The sequence below is a fragment of the Crocodylus porosus genome, unplaced genomic scaffold (genome assembly GCF_001723895.1).
Source record: "Crocodylus porosus isolate Cpor-Errol unplaced genomic scaffold, CroPor_comp1, whole genome shotgun sequence".
NCBI lineage: Eukaryota > Metazoa > Chordata > Crocodylia > Crocodylidae > Crocodylus > Crocodylus porosus.
Genome location: NW_017728921.1, coordinates 5385128 through 5401232, shown reverse-complemented (window position 1 = coordinate 5401232; position 16105 = coordinate 5385128). Strand labels below are relative to the sequence as shown.

Below are 16105 nucleotides of genomic sequence, written 5' to 3'. Positions count from 1 at the left end.
AATGCACATTCTGTACTCTAGGCCATGCCTGTTCCAGTGCTGATAGCTTGAAAGCTTTTGGGGCAAACCAATATATTTTAGGTTTATATTTTAGTATAATTGGATGTAATTGATGTTAGAGGGTTTTTCTGCACACTAAAACATCATCTTCAGTGTCATGCAATGCTCGCTGAAATCAGTGGAAGGACTCCAATATATTGACCTGGCATATAAAGCTCTAAGTGTTAGCAAGCAGCTTCTCTAAGTGCCTTAAAGAGTCTTAGAGCCGTGTTGTGGACTTTACCACACACTTTGCACTGGCTGGTCTAAACAGGGAAGGCTAGAGGGGAAATAGATGCAGAACTTTGGGGTTACATTTTATCAGAAACATTCATGCAGCTCGAACTCTTCTGACAAGGTTAGGATATCTAGGATATCAAGGTTTAGGATCAAACAAATGAAGCGTCACAGAAGAAGAATCAGAAGCCCTTTATCTGCTGCCAGGAAATTGCAAGACTGCATGGTAAGATGCTTCTGGGACACGTCGCTGTGTGTAAAAAAAACAAAAAAAACAAAAAAACAGCTGCTCAGATGTACTTAGTCTATGCTGTGTCGTTGCACTGGATTTGCATTGTATTTGCTGTTTTATTTCAACTAGAAAAACAAAACCTAAGCTAAGGAGGGAAACTCTTTAACCATGGAGAGAGACATCCAACATCTTTGCGTTGATAGACAGTTCCAAGTTTTTCTTTAATTTGATTATAACAGGGATGGCTGGAATGATGAGTCGAAAGGCAAGTGATTAGTATTTGCAGCATCCTGATTATGGCAAGAGCTGACCTTTCTTGAGAGTGGAAAATATTTTAATTAAATCAATGTGGAGAGAGGCTAGTTCATTCTGGACTAAAAATACTACAGTGATTTTCATTTTAGCTAAAAGGGAGCAATCCTGGAACAGGTGCTAAACCACATTAAGTGCTGCCTGAGATTATTTTGGTTTGCAAAAATGGCATTTGGTGCTGACAGGAGTTGCTTCCTCTGGATGTTTTTCTGATGGGACAAGTTCCCATTGAGTGTAGTGGGTAATTTGCCTCCGTAAAAGACTGTAGAGTTATGCTCCCATTCTGCAAATGGAGGTGTAAATGAATATGAAGTAAGCTAGGAGAAGGTGACAGCTTACTCTGATTTTTTTTTTCCAAGATGAAAATTGCTTCTTATTCCTCCTTTCCATTTGTCTCTCTTAAAATAGCAGCAGAAAAAGAGCCCTTTAGGAAATGGCTTAATAGCAGGGACAATCAGCTGCTTTTCTTTTCCCCCTCGCATTGTTTGACCACTCTGTTGCATTCAAGTCTAAAAAACTTCACAGCGGAGGAACACAACCATTCCCCAGCTTTGGCACACTTAGCTCTGACCTCTACTCCCAAGTGACAGTGGTTTTCTCTGCCATGTTTCTTCCAATATCCTAGTTTGTTGCAGCATTCCTCTGGCAAACAGGCATCAGAAGGCTCTTTGGTTACTTGCTTTGATTGGCATCAGATCGTATTTTTCCCTGTTTACAACCAAAAAGGCATTTTTGTACCACCAGTCCCACAAAGACCTCTTGGGATCTGACAGCCAAGCTGGGAATCTTTTTCTGCTCGAGTAGGGAGGCTGACCTTGGGGGATTAGGCAATGGACTCTGACCTGAGGTGAGGATTACATTCCCAGCAGTGATAGACCTCTGTCTTGATTTAGGAAAGGTGACGTTGCCCCTGTCTCCCAGTTCTCTAGCCATAAAATGAGTGCGATTGGTGATATTTCGCATGTGCTTAGAGATGAAGATAATTCTGCTGCTGGGGATAAAAAGTTTTTCTGCAGGTCACAGTTTGATTTCCCTTTGCCTAAAACGTCCGTCTTTCCAGGTTTTGTCCTATCTTGGAGAGGGAGAGATGCAGATTAACTATTGTATTCCAGGTTGAATCTGTGGGCCTGGTAGACAATGAGAAGGGGAAAAGCATCCTTTTCAAATCATATTTTTCTTTTACCAGTAGTATTTGGATCTCGACTCAGCCTGGTCACATATATAGTCCTGGTACAAGCCAGGAAGTCTGCTCCCTCTGATGGATGGAGGGATCTCAGTGTAATTCTTGTGATTATAAGGGCTGTGATGTGAGAGTCAAAGGGAGGTGAAGACGAATTAAAGGTGTGTGCCTTGCTGCCCCAAGGGATTTCTTGGGCTAATGATGCCAGTCCATTAAAGCGAAGGTCTATGATCAGAACTATCCTAAGGCTTGAGAGAGAGACTTTCAGAGAAGTTGAGCAGAGCAACAGATGTATTACTGTATAGAAGTGCAAGCAGAGGCTGTCACGCTAACGAGTCTCCTGAGTTTTGGAGATGATGCAGGCAGGCAGAGCGCTGAGATGGGGGTGAGAGAGGGTCAGTGCAATCTGATGTGGTGTTTAAGGTCAACAACTATGTGTTTTTTCAGGGTGTTGCAACTATCCTGAAAGTTGCGCTTTCCAACCTGCACAACCTGCATTTGGTGTTAGGATGGCTAAGGAGGAATGGTAAAACAAGAGAAAAAGTTGGCTTTAGATTTCTGGTATTGAAAAATATACATGCAGCTGGGTGTTAAATCCTCATTCATAGGTGCTGCTGAACTTCCAGCTGTTCTTGAGAAGACTAGGAGTCCTGTGGGGAGCAAACCCTGCCCTTGGCCATCAGCAGAGGGAGTGGAGGGATGGCTTCTGAGGTCTTTCCTCTGTGTATTCTCCATGGTGCTGAGATCTTTATCCCATGTTTTGCATTTTTTCCCCTCTAATTAATTTAGCAAACCTAGGACGGCCCCATCACCTCTCTGTATTTCATTATTGCAGCCAGCATGCCAAGGCCAAGGACCTCCTTGGTACACCACTGCTTTGGTAGCTCTCAGCTTCTAATCCTGGCTCTGGCATGCATTCTCACTGTTGTTTTGAGTGAGTCCCTCAGCCCATCCCTACTCAATTTCTCAATGCATTACATAGGGATAATATTAATTACCTACCTCACAGAGGGCCTGTGAGGATTAATTTGCTAATATTTTTTAAAAAGTCTTTAAAGCTGGAACATGCTGTGCATATGCTGAAGCTGTGGTTTTATTGCTCTGTGCCTCTATCAGCAATAAATAAGATTTGAGGATGCAGAGTTTTCAAGTCATCCTCCATCGGAAATCCTAAATGACTACCAGTATATCTGCAAAGCTTTATTGTCATGATGAGGGCTGCTGTTGTGTCCAACCGATAACATTTGGACCCAGATTTCAAGCCTCTCAAAAATTCAAAGCAGAGGTTTGTCTGAGATTTTAGTTGCGGTTTAGAGAAAAGAGCTAGTCATGAACTATAGTTCTGGGCTTGGATTATGAGACTTCACATTTTTTAAATGGTTAGTGAAGCTTGTATGGATTTTTAGCAGGTGCAGGCCTGGACCTGTTGTGTGTCACTGCAGCATTGACTCCGTAGGTATAAGTCAAGTCAAGTGAGAGGACAGTGAAATGGCTAGTTTATATACAGATTCCAAACCCCATGCAAAGCAGAGGGCTCTTTATTGCAGGTTGGTCAGGCTGGTATCATTAGTGCCACTAGATTTAATGCTAAGCTGGCTAGCAGGCTCTCTCCCAGAGCTATACTGTGTCAGCCGTGTTGGTCACTGGCATGCTGTTACATTGCAGGCCTGCGGAAGGTGATGGTCCGGGCACATCGGCAGGCGTGGTGCTGGCAGGATGAGTGGTATGGGCTTACCATTGAAGACATCCGACAGCTCGAGAAGGAGGCGCAGCTGATGCTGGCTAAGAAGATGGCCCAGTTCTGCTTCAACGAAAATGAGGCAGAGCAGCACAGCAGCAAGGACTCTCCAGGCGAGAAGGGTGCTGAAGCCAAGGCCCTTTCCTCCGCTGATGCAGAGCATGCCACAGATAACAGCGAAGCTGTGTCAGGGAGAGGGCTAACTAAGCAGTGGTCCACGTCTTCCAAGTCCTCACGGTCTTCAAAAAGAGGAGGTGAGAGGTTTGTAATGGGATTCATAACTAGTGACCCCATCCTTGGTCCAAGCATGAACTCGGCTGATGTAACACATAGGGGAAGTGTGATCCTGGCTCCCATCGGTACTGGGCTCCCACACCGATGAAGAGCCTACTTAATGCCATCGGTAGAGTTGCTCCAGGTATGTGTACGCTGCCTCCACAGTACTGTTGAAGGTGCTGCCAAAAACTAAGCCCATTCACTCTGTGCCTCTCCTTTTGGGAAATAAGGTGGTAAAATACACTCTCGGGTGCCCTTTACTGCCTCTCCGAGAGACAGAGGTCTCAAAAACAGCAGCAGGGACCTCCCTTTAGCACCCTTCTATCCCCATTGCTGGATTTGGAGCATACAGAGTGAATGAGCATGGCTTAGTTTTCAGTAGTGACTTTAAGGACTGTGCTGGAGTCAGCATAGAGGTACCCTCCATCAGCCCATAGGATAGAGAGGCCTGTGCTGCTGTTGTGAAGACCATGGGTTCAGTCCTTCAGGGGACCTCTGCTTAGGGCTCAACATGCTCTGCTGAGGCACATGCTAGAGCTGGGACTCCTGAAATTACAGATGGTGGAATTTATGTCCACTTCAAAATTAAAGAAATTAAAAAAAAAAAAAAAGATCAGAGGGGAGAGAGGAAAAGCAGGGACAGCTGTTAGACGTGATCAGTGTTGAAAGAAATTGGACACCAAGGGGAATTAGTCCCAGTTAGTAGAACGTCACAGAAGATTTTATAAAGCTGCATTCCTCGGGTGATCACCCTTTTCTGGGCTTGCTTCTGTCTGTTGTGAAGTGCCGGACCTATAGGAGGCACTCGGTAGGAGTAACTATTAATTTGCATGTGTCCTGCTGTGGGTTTTCCTAGAATAGAGTTCAGGTGACAGGCATGCTCTTCCTTGGTCATTGGTAAATGTTACCAGTTGTCCTTTATTTCAGAAGTCACAGCTAGCTTCCGGGCTGCTGAGATGTTGCTTGCACAGCTAAGGCCCGTAATTGGCCATTTGGGAAGATAAGGAAGGCGATTATATAGGTGAAAAGGGAGGCGAATGACGGCTGCTGCATTTCATTGTTGTTGGTGTTTGGTGTTGAAGCATCCAACCCCGAGGAGATTGGCTGCCACCATGGATCAAATTTATACTTCCTTTTAAATACCACACAGTAAAGTTTAATGGGGGGAAAAAATGTTCTAGGAGCAGCTGTGAGGGGTCCTAAAAGGCTCAGTTCAGAACCATGAATGTCCTCTACATGGTCACATTTTGTTGAAGCATCCTTTCCACTCGCCATTTTCTAGGTCTGTTTGTTTGGAAAAGAAAGGGTTGAAGCCTGTCATCTTTGCTCAGTTTTTCTTCACTCCTTTAACCCTGAAAGTTTGCAGTGGGGGGAAAGAGAGGGTGACATGACGTTCTGGCCCACTGATACCATGGGGTGAAAGACCACAGAGGTAAGACCACAGGTGGTGGTCTTGCCTCCATCCAGTTGGGTTAGGCAGATGTCAGGAAAGAGCTTACGGTTCACTTTCCGTACCCATTACATAGAGGTAAAGCTACCACCTGCCTTGTTTGCACTAGGCTTAGACAGTGGCAATGCCATCTCTTTGTTAAAAAAAACCAAACAACCCATACACCCTCCCCATCCCTTCCTCCACCCTCTCCCTCTGGTGGAGAATATGACTAGTAGAGGTAGGAACATCTCAGGATTTCCTGTCAAGGGTTTGGCAGCAAAGTTGGATTTATTTGCTTTCCCTACCCAACCCCTGTCAATCACCAACTGGCTCAGCTTTTACTGGAAAAGTGAGCGAAAGGAAAGAATTGCTACGATCTGGGGACTGTGTCACACAGATATTTTAATCCTCCTTTATTCTAGCTTGAAGAAATGGCAGCACATTTGTATACATCAGCGTGGAGAGCGGGCAGGATTTACTGCTGCCTTTGACGAAAATGCAGCTCCTTCTCTTTCCACATGGCTGAGCTCAATCCGCTCTACGCTGTCTGAGCGAGACCCCCGGTGGAAGCGGGACCCTTGTCACCCGCCCATATATTATTACATGCTCTATTTTTAGCAGCTATTATGCGACTGCCTTGACGTCACTCCAGCGTGAATTAGCTCTGCTATGCCAATCTTGCTGCTCGCTGCTCCCAAAGGGGTGGGTGGTAGGATTGTCGGGGGCTGCCGAACCGACGTGAAGCTGTAATTAGCTGCCTCTGCTCAGGGTCACAATGGTCTTTCCACATGACAATTAGGTAGTAAAATTAGAACGGGAAGAATTTGCCTCCCATATTTAACCCTGTTACAGGAAAAGAATAAATAGTTTTCATGCGGCCACCATAAGAACGCGACCTGTTCAATGTCTTTATGCCTGCTAAATGTAAATTTAACAGGCTCCAGTCTGGAGCTGGTTAGGTTATAATACTGCTGCTAGCAGCACTTTTTGTGTGCTCCCTCTTCGGTAACGCAGCCGGAGTCATCATCAGCGAGTGGAATGGGATGAGAGCAAGAGAGCCCCTCTCTAGCTGCTTTGTGGACAGTTTTGACTGGATCTGATTTTATTTCCTGAGAAGAGGTCGGCTAAGAAGGGTTCAGGGTAGATAGCCACTATATTATATTTAATAAGCTGTAGCCATAAAAGATTTATGTAGCACAATGACCCCTGAAGTGGAAAATGGAAGGGAGCAAGTAGATGGGAGAGAGGCTCCTTCTCTTGCCCCATCAGTGTGGATCTTCTTTCCCTAGCACACACTTGTAGGTAGCATAGCTGAGAGCATTTTGTTTAAAACAATTAAGTTCAAGTTTAAATGGTGCTCTCATCCAATCTGTTTGGAAGCAGCTTCCTTCCAGTAAACATGATTACTTCCCAATACTGCTCCACTCCCTTACCCATGCAGAAGTTAGCAAGGGTGAGGCATGGCTCGCGTGCTGATTACAGCCGGGGAGAGGACTTACAATCAGATGGCTTCCTTTCTTAATTGCAAACTTTCAAAACAAGATGATTTTACACTTCCTACTAATGCTTATAAATAGCTGCCATTCAAAATAGCAGAAGAGTGATACAAACAGCTTGCTTTAATGTGGCAGCTTGCAGGCAGGTTATAACAGCAGTAAACAAACAGGACCTGTAAAGTGGTACGTTGACATCATGCCAGCATCCCAGGGATGTTGTGCCTTAATGTTGCCGTGATCGATTTTCACAAGGGGTGCACAACCGTGCTCCTCTAGCAAAGACCACCTCAGGAGCTCTCTGCCCTTGTTGGTATCACATATTGCATAAGACTATTTTGTGTTTATTCCAGCAAGCCCCTCGCGACATAGTATCTCCGAGTGGAGGATGCAGAGCATTGCCAGAGATTCCGACGATAGCTCAGATGATGAATTCTTTGATGCACATGGTACGTAGCACCGACCTGGCGAGCAGTTTTACCTCTTAAAATGGTGGTGTTGTGGGGAGGGAGAGGGAGGAACCTTCTACCTTGCGTGAAAGTGCACGTTGCTTTCTGATCAAGAGAGCTACGCAGCCCTGATGGTACCTCCTCAAAGCACTCGCAGCAGCACCCGGCAGACTGTTGCGTTTAAACACGGCAGTATTTCAGGTTTAATGCAATCTGTCAGATTTTTAAGACGATATGTTCTTGAGTGCCATTAACATGCGGGACTTAGTTTTATAAGGTGCAAATGCATGTAGGTAAAAATAAAAAAAAATCAACAGCCTTCTGTACGTCAGCTGCGAGTACAACAGTATTTCTGATTCGGCATGACTGAAATTCAATGGATAAATTATCAGGTTGGAAAGATAGTGACAAATAGGATCTTGCCTGGATCATATGGGAGCCCCAAGTTTGTCTTTACCAGTAATCAAGGCTACTGATAAAAACCCTTGTTTGCTTGCATCAAGAAAAACGGAAGGGGTGAAGTACTTAGATGGCAGAGTTCAACAGCTTTGGTAGTTTTTACCTGAAGAATTCCTTAAGTGCTTAAAGGTGTTATAGCTTTCTCCAGTCATCTTTTTATTTGCCCTGGGTATACGTGGAAGGAAGAGGTGCACATTTTGCATATCTCACTCACTCTATATATGTATAGTAAATATGAACTCAGTACTGTGCAACACACTGGCAAGAGACAGACTCCTCCTTAGCCTTGCAGTATAAATCTAAGATAGATGCCTTCATGCTTCACAGCTTCAGCAGTGCAGGTTACACTAAACAATGCTGCCAGAAACTTTAACCCCAGTGTCGTATGATAGTATTCTGGCCATATTTGACCCAAGGGAGGTGAATGTGGCTGAGGGTGATGTATTCCAGAAAATTTTTGCTATCAAGTATTTATGAATATACCCCAAATGTTCAGCCTTGCCAGCACAAATCCTCCAGTGCGGCATGCTACACTCTTGCAGAGTCGTGACTTGCAAAACAGCAGGTTCGTCCAGGTTAAGTGACTATTTTGAGAGCAAGGTGGGTCAAGGTTGAAACCCAGAGCGTTTCCTGACCAGAAGCTGAGTCAGCTTATTTGTGTCTATTTATTAACTTATGTAACGCCTATAAAAAAAATGGACCTAAGGGCTTTGACATAGCAATATAAATAGAAGCGAGTCATCAGAATCAACTTGCCGAGCCACCACGCATCCTATCTTTTAATTACAGAAGAATGGAATCTAGAGATGGACAGTACCTGCTTAACGTACCTGCCTCATCCCCTGCCAGCGCAGAATTTGTCCGCCTTGTATAATGACGGTGTTCTGTTCAGTCTAGTTTGAAATGAGTGTTTAATTTGCTGGGGTTTTGGTTTTTAAATCAATGTTCTAAATGGTTAGATTAAGGCAACTCTCTTTGGGGTGGTGACCACCTGCTACCTCCTGAGCTGCAGCCGTCTCTGATTGGACCCCAACTGTACTGAGTTTGTGAATAAGGATTGAACATCATTTACAGTTAATACTGTAGGAGAGGCCAGTACCATGGAAACTAAGTGTGCACTAGGATATGAGTCAATGCTGTTTAAAGCTACTCATAAAAGCTTCCAATACACACACAGATCTTCTTGCAATACAGCAAGTGGAGTCTGAGCCCCAAAAGATTTTATCTTATTAGACTCCCGACCTGTTCTCGTTTGCAGTCGTGTTCTGGTAAAGAGAGGGACAAATATAGTAATATCTAATATCTGTACTGTAATAAGTTCTAATAACAGGAGTAATATTCCATTCCGCGATCACTTAAGCAGCAGTCAGACCTATAATTAAACCTCTCAAGGAAATGAGTTCAATATTTAGATTAAGTTGCTGGAGAAGCTCACAATTTAATCTCCCTTTTTTGTTCTCGATCTGTTTGGCGCACACGGTTTTGCCTGCCTATCCTGTATCAGGTCGCGTAACCCGCACGCGTAGTCGCTCTGCAGAGCAAAATCAGATTAAGTTAAGTTTTTATGCTGTAGTTAAAAAATGAAATGGCATGTTGCCATGACAATTTCCAGGTCGCTATCTTTACGGTTGAGGTGTTATTAGAAGCACCTAAAAATAAACGGTTTTTGCCAAGCAGTGCATTCAGCCCCCTTTATATAACTCTCTTAGCTGCTTATCAGATTTGTGTTTGAAAGAATAGTATTTCAAAATCTTTTTTGTTCCTGATCTTGAGAGCCTTCCAACTAATGATCTTATTAATAACTGTATGGCACCCATGACTTGGAAGATTACAGCTTTTATATCTTTGAGACCGAGTCTGGAATTGCAGACATTATTCTGTGTGTAACTCTTAGTTAAATTTACAAATTTAACTTTTCAGGAGAGAAACGGTAGGCATGAAGCCATACATGCCATTTCCAAAACAGATTAACTTGCCATCACAGGAATAAATGCAATTTCAAATCGAGTTTCCCTAAAATGCTCCCTTTTATTTCATTGTCGCATGGAGATCTGAGATGCTACAAATTGGTTGCTCTTTAGTATTGGAGTGAGGAGCGCTCCACTGTCATAGAGATGGTCTTCAAAGAAAGCTAGCCTTTCAGCATGAGCAGCCTGCCTGGTAGGGTTTCTCTTGCATAAAAGAAGCAGGGGTTAGAATAACGATATAGCTTCTGTCCTTCCACGGAGTTCAATGTGTTTAACTAAAGTTCATATTTAAGCCTCAGAAAACTCCCCAGATAGTGGGGAAGTGGTTTGTTCTCTGTCTTTTAGATGAGGGGAAAATGAGGCACCATGAGGATAAGTGTGAAGAGCCAGGGGTAGAACTGAGATCTGTCCTGAGCCTCAGCTGCCTGCCCATCCGCAGACCTATTTTCGAAGCTTTGAATGTCTTTTAATGAAGTGTCTTTTAATGATCATTATGGCACGTCTGTCAGATGCTGGATGGAAAGCATTGTTCGTTTCCCATAGATCACCAGCTAGTCATGATGTCAGCTGGCCACTACCAGCTGGGGTCTTGTTTGATTAATATTTAATCTGTTGCTCTTTGGAAAGACGTTATTTATCTAGGTGCACTCCTACAAGAAGCACGCTCCCTTGCCTCATGTCAGCAGGAGCTGAAGTTACTCGGCACTTCTCAGGAGCGTTTTGGCACATTGATAAGGTCATACCCAAAAATCCTGACATGGGAACAGAAAAATGAATGAGGGGTAATGAGGAAGCTCTTCTTGGAGGTGAAGGTTAAATGAGGATCCATGCTTGCTTGTGCTGTCTGGCAACACAGGTTCTTACACTGTTCACAGTCAGGATTTACTTCGCTACGATCTTTCTCAAGTCTGGACCAGGAATATTAAAGAAGTCTCTGGATAACTGTGTTGATTACAGCAAGCCCAGCTGCTAGTCCTGCTTGACTGATTGATGGAGATAGCTCATAGGAAGATAACTAGTAAACAGCAAACCCAGTAGTTTCTTTTGCACACTGCATTTGAAAAGTAGAGAGCCAGTTTTGCTGGTGGGGCTTACTAAATCCTCTTCACGGGGTGGGAAAAAATATGTAATATGCACCAGCTGCCAAGTGTCAAAATGCATGGGGAGGGGGAAAAGAGCCCATCTGCTTTCAAGGTTGATGGGCCTGCAGGTTAGTTTATAAGGGCATGGCATGGAAATGTCTCTTGGGTCCCCAAACCATCACTATTTTTTTAAAGGGGATGCAAAAGGATTTTTTTGTGTGCCGAAGCCAGCATGAAACAGTCTTGTGTTTTCGGCTTCAGTCTGTGCGATGTCCTTGTTCAACATTTCCAGCGCGTACAGTGGCCTCCTGGTATCAGAGGGCACTTCAACCGATCTGTGCCCTTGTCTGGTCAATGGGGCCACCCCTGGCAGCTTGCAGATTCAGAATTATAGACCTGGAATTAGGCTTGCCTTCACCGTTGCTGTCACTGTCATGTTGCTTGGAGGTTGATTAGTTTTCTACAGCACTTGAACACTAGTGCAAGCACACACAGGCACAATAATGCCAGCAAAAAAGAGCTGTTGCTGGTACAGCGTCTTGTAATTGTAGTAGGCATAACTATATTTCCAGACCTTTCCTAGTGTGCATTAGGGCTGTCTCTCTAGGATTTCCAGCCCATTTTCAACATAAAATATAAGTTTAGGCAAAGTTCTCTATCTTGTTGCTCTTTCTAAATTTAACTAGCTTCAGACTTAGACCAATTAAAATGTTCCAAGGCCAGAAATAGCCCATGGAGTTAAATTGCCTTTATTCCTTACGCTGCTTCAGATACTGGTGGTATTAATAATAATGAGACTTAGCACCCTTTAACTCAGAGAGCTAGACAAAAAAGTTAGCTAAGCTTTGCAACACCTCTGGGAGTTATGAAGGGCAAACGACGGGGATTGCTTTGTCCACCCCTGACTGTTGGGAGTAAAATGTGCTGCCTAATTAGCATTGCCTCACAGTGTCACAAAGTAGTGCAAGGTAGACAATGTGGCGAGGAAAATGCACTTGGATTTAGACAGTGAACTGCATTTCAGACTATTTATGTGCACTTTAGAGCTATGTGATCAGTCTTTTTGGTTGACAGCAAAATACATTTTAAAGATCAACATAGTGTTTAAACAGTTGACTCCAGTTTTAATGCTCTTACTCAGAATTAATTAAGATTTGCAGGGGGTTTTATTTAGATATTCTTTATGTGCGTATCTACACGCAGATAAATCCGTGTAAGTGTGCATGCATTTAAAAACGCTTTTTCTATCTCTCTTTAAAGAGGATTTGTCTGACAATGAAGAACTGTTCCCAAAAGAAATAACCAAATGGAGTTCCAATGATCTGATGGATAAAATTGAAACTCCTGAGTGCGATGATGTCCCGGGTAATTTATTTCTCTTTACTTAACACCACATGTAGTTTTTCCTGGCCACTTGATTTAACTTTCGCAAGAATCCTGAAGAAGGTATAGTTGGAGACAGAGGCAAATGGAGACACAGAGGCACAGGGTGAAAAGGCCTTGCCCCGTCCAGCAGGGATCGGAAACGGGGAGAACTCAGCTCCCTTCTTTTCCACGTCAGTTTGTTTTTCCAGTGGGTCTGTTGTTACAACAGTGAAATCCTCCGATATGGCCTTCGATCACTCAGACTTTCCTCGGATATTGTTTGTCTTTGCTCCCTCTCCACACATCCAGAGTTGCTTTTAGGGAAGGCTTAGCAGTCTCACCTGTGTCCTCTGTACTTATAACGTTTTCTTCCCTTTGGTCATTTTAAGGTTTTGAAAATTGACTCGTTAAGTTAGACTGATTCCTCCAGTTATGCAGTGATCAGAAGACAAAGCAGGCAGAAGAGCAAAGCAAACCCTGGTCTCACAGTGTAGTTCCAGCCGCTTTCTAATTCGTGCAGCGTGGTTGTTTCTAACAGTTGTGCGAGACTGCCTCGCATTGCTTCTCTACACCTAACTGAGAAGTACATGCGGTACTGTTACCCTACCACTATATGACTTTTTTGCAATTAGCAGCTTGCATTTATTTAGTGGACTTATGTCTTCTCAGGCTATCTGAATGTGGGCTGTTTTTTTATATGTGCTGTGTCTTCTCCTACATCAACAGGGTTTCCACACATAGGTTTTTTGGGGGGGTTTTCAACAAAAACCTCCATGCTAAAGAGAGAGTAGGATAGAGAGATCTAGTTATTCAATTTAATGAAGATGCAGCTCCTTGATTTTGTGAAAAAGTGTTGAAAGTACAAATACCCTGACTTTCCCATATTGCTAAATGAGAATGGGGGATTTGGGTAGATGGGAATAGGGTCTTGATGTGGAATGTGTCGCAAAGTGTCAGCTTAGCTGTGATCAAGAAATACCTGCTTTGGCAAAAAGGAGTTTGACACTCTACTTATGTTTCAAATCTCTTTAATTCCAGATGACTTGTATCACGAACCGTCAGCAGAATACCATATTGGCTCCAGCGTGGAAAGGCTGAGCATAATTGAAGTAAGCGCCCAGATTGCATCTAAATAAAACCCTTGTTTATAAAATGTTACTGATGTAGGGGTGGAGGAAATGGCCTCCTACATTGCAACAGATATTTTCTGTGTGTAGTTGAGTGGTCCCTCTTGCACCTCTGTGCCATGGAGTTAATTCCTACCAATGCTTATGCAGTCTCCCCACCAAGGTAGTTAACCTGCACAAAATTGTTAATAGCACATAGGCAACAGTGACTGTAGTTTACAACTGAAAGACACTGCTGGAATCCTATGTGTATGTCTACCTGCACGCTGCAGTAGTAGGTTGAGATACTGGAGCTAGCTCAGGTTCCAGAAACTATTATAAGCCATGCTAGAACAGTACTGAGAAGCAAGATAAATGATCTGCATTGGGTCCGGTAGCTATTATAGCTCAGGTGTCTCTAGACAGCATGGTATGCTGCAGGTACCTGTCCTCTGACATGTACTAACCTAGCACCAACCATATCCAGAAATAGCACTCAGTGCGCTGTACAGAACCACTTTTCCAGCTTGATCATAGACTGTAGCCCCAAACCAGAACCCTGAATCCAAACAGCCTGGACTTTCTGGAGATTTGTGACCTTAAAATTACCTATTTTAGTTTGAACTCATCTTCAGTATTGGGTGAGCGGGGCAAGGCTTTTCCCCCCACCTCACCCAGGGGGCCATCAAAGATCAGCATGTGACTAACCTTACTCTCCTCCAACCCACCTATGCATGTATGGATCCTTCTAATTTTGTTTTGAAAAGATCATTCTAGGAAAAAACGTGGAAAAATCAGCATTGCTATAGATAATAATCAGTGTTCACAAATAAAGGGAGGGAGTAAGAGAGTCCTCTGAAAATCTGTGAATTACAAACATTTAGTTCCTTTACTGGGTGGCACCCACTCTTTTATTTGAGTTTTCAACAGGCCTTGCTTGTTAAAGGGTAGTTGTAGTTCAAGAAACAGGTTGTGGGTCCTTTCTCTTATACTTGGAACTTGTGGAGTCTGAATCGCCCCTCCTTTCATCAGAAATTCCCTGTTTCCTTCTGGAGCGGAGGTTAATGAACTTGAGAAGAAAGGAGTCTGTCTGCGAACAGTTGCCAAGAAACATTCAGAGGATCTGGGCTTGGTAGTGACTCATGGTGACTCATTTCAAACCTTCTTGTCAGGAGTGGCTCAGCCAAAGAGCTCCTTCTGTGCTTCTGGCCATGAATTTCCAAACCAGAGTCAGTGTTACGGGAACCGCAGGGTTGCATATTACTAAGTGTGGTAATTTGCACAGCTTAATAGGCCAAAATAATATGGCATAGTCTTTTTACAGCATCTCATCCAAAGATTACTTTTGACCAGTAATAAGGCTCAGCTTTTTAAGAGAGGTGATTAGTCAGGGGAACAACTTAACAAAGGGGTGCAGCATATTCCCTTGCACTTTAAATCTTCTCTTTCTAAGCCTGCACCTCTTTCTAAAGACCGTGTAAATGAACTGGAAGGCTTAGTCTTGAAGCAGGAATTGCCAAATAAAATTCTAAAGCCTATGTTATGTTTGGAGGCCTCCTGCCATTAGAGCTACGAATCTCAAAGTGCTTTTGAGTTGGGCAAGTATTGTTCTCCCATGTTACAGGTGGACACGTTTCTCTTGGACCTGGCTTCTCCAAAAGCAAGGGGAGATCCTGCATTGCAATTGCCCATTCAAGAAAGAATTAGGATTTTTAGTTGCTTTACTGATATTTCATGAGAAAAAGTCATAGCTTTGTGACAGCCAAAAGCACGAAAAAAAAGTTCCAAAAGACAGAGCATGTGAGAACCTGTTAAGTTTTAGACTGTAGCCTCCATTACCATATAGCAGTATTTTTCAACCTGTGGTCCTCGGACCCCTGGGAGTCTGCGGACTATGTCTAGGGCTCCGCAAAGGATGACTGTGATCAATCAAAAGTACGTGAATACCCACACTTACAATTTAGAGGGGTCCGCATCTCCATTTGACATTTCCAAAGGGGTCCACATGTCCATTCAAATTTTTTTAGGGGGCCACAGATAAAGAGGTTGAAAACCACTGCCCTAGAGAAGAAAGTCGTAGAAAGAAAGATGGATGTATGAATCTATGGTTTCTGCATTGTCGTATGATCATACCTTTAAGATGCATGGAGCCCTTGGACACAGCAGGTATTAGTAAACAAGGAGATTGCACAACTCCCTTTTGAGATTCTAGTTTAACCAGCTTTAACCATTGTTACCCAGCTATTCAGTAATGTGCTGCCAGTTTGAACGGTTGTTATACAAGCTTGTAGAGAAATGGCATTCTCTCTTAGCCCTTTGGAACAGAATAAGATGTTGTCTGGGTTTTTTAAACATATCCTTTCTTGGGCTGGAAATGATGCGGTTCTCTGCAGTTAGGTATCTTGCTACACACAAGCTTATACTGTATACAGCACAGAAGGACATTTCGGGTCATCTACTCCAGGCTTCTGCTCTTTCAGGCAAGCATGGCATGTAATTCCTTTCATAAGCTGATCCCGCTCCTTCTTAAAAGCCACACTGAGTTGCAGGGGGCCTTGGTCCTTCCCTCTGTGGCTGTGGTGCCTCTTGGGGCTGCCCGAGTGGGCTGTTAGCGGGCTGGGTGCTGCTCTCGCTTGGTAGCAGCACTCAGCCCCGATCCAACTATTCCCCAAGCCTGCCTGCTGGGGGAACCCACTGGGAGCTGCTCCTTGGGCGGGTTCGGGGAACGGTTAGATCAG

At 43.8% G+C, this 16105-nt stretch overlaps 1 protein-coding gene across 8 annotated transcripts in view; it reads left to right on the top strand.

The window, feature by feature from the left end:
• The window catches only part of PITPNM2 (phosphatidylinositol transfer protein membrane associated 2), a 174993-nt gene that overhangs the window by 123341 nt on the left and 35547 nt on the right, over positions 1-16105 (top strand). For 7 of the 8 annotated variants that reach the window (XM_019538869.1, XM_019538868.1, XM_019538866.1 and 4 more), the window contains 4 exons: positions 3666-3992; positions 7293-7388; positions 12157-12261; positions 13300-13370. In XM_019538869.1, the coding sequence (XP_019394414.1) occupies positions 3666-3992; positions 7293-7388; positions 12157-12261; positions 13300-13370 (599 nt within the window). The remainder of the gene's footprint in view (positions 1-3665; positions 3993-7292; positions 7389-12156; positions 12262-13299; positions 13371-16105) is intronic. The other variant, XM_019538864.1, reaches the window with a different exon arrangement.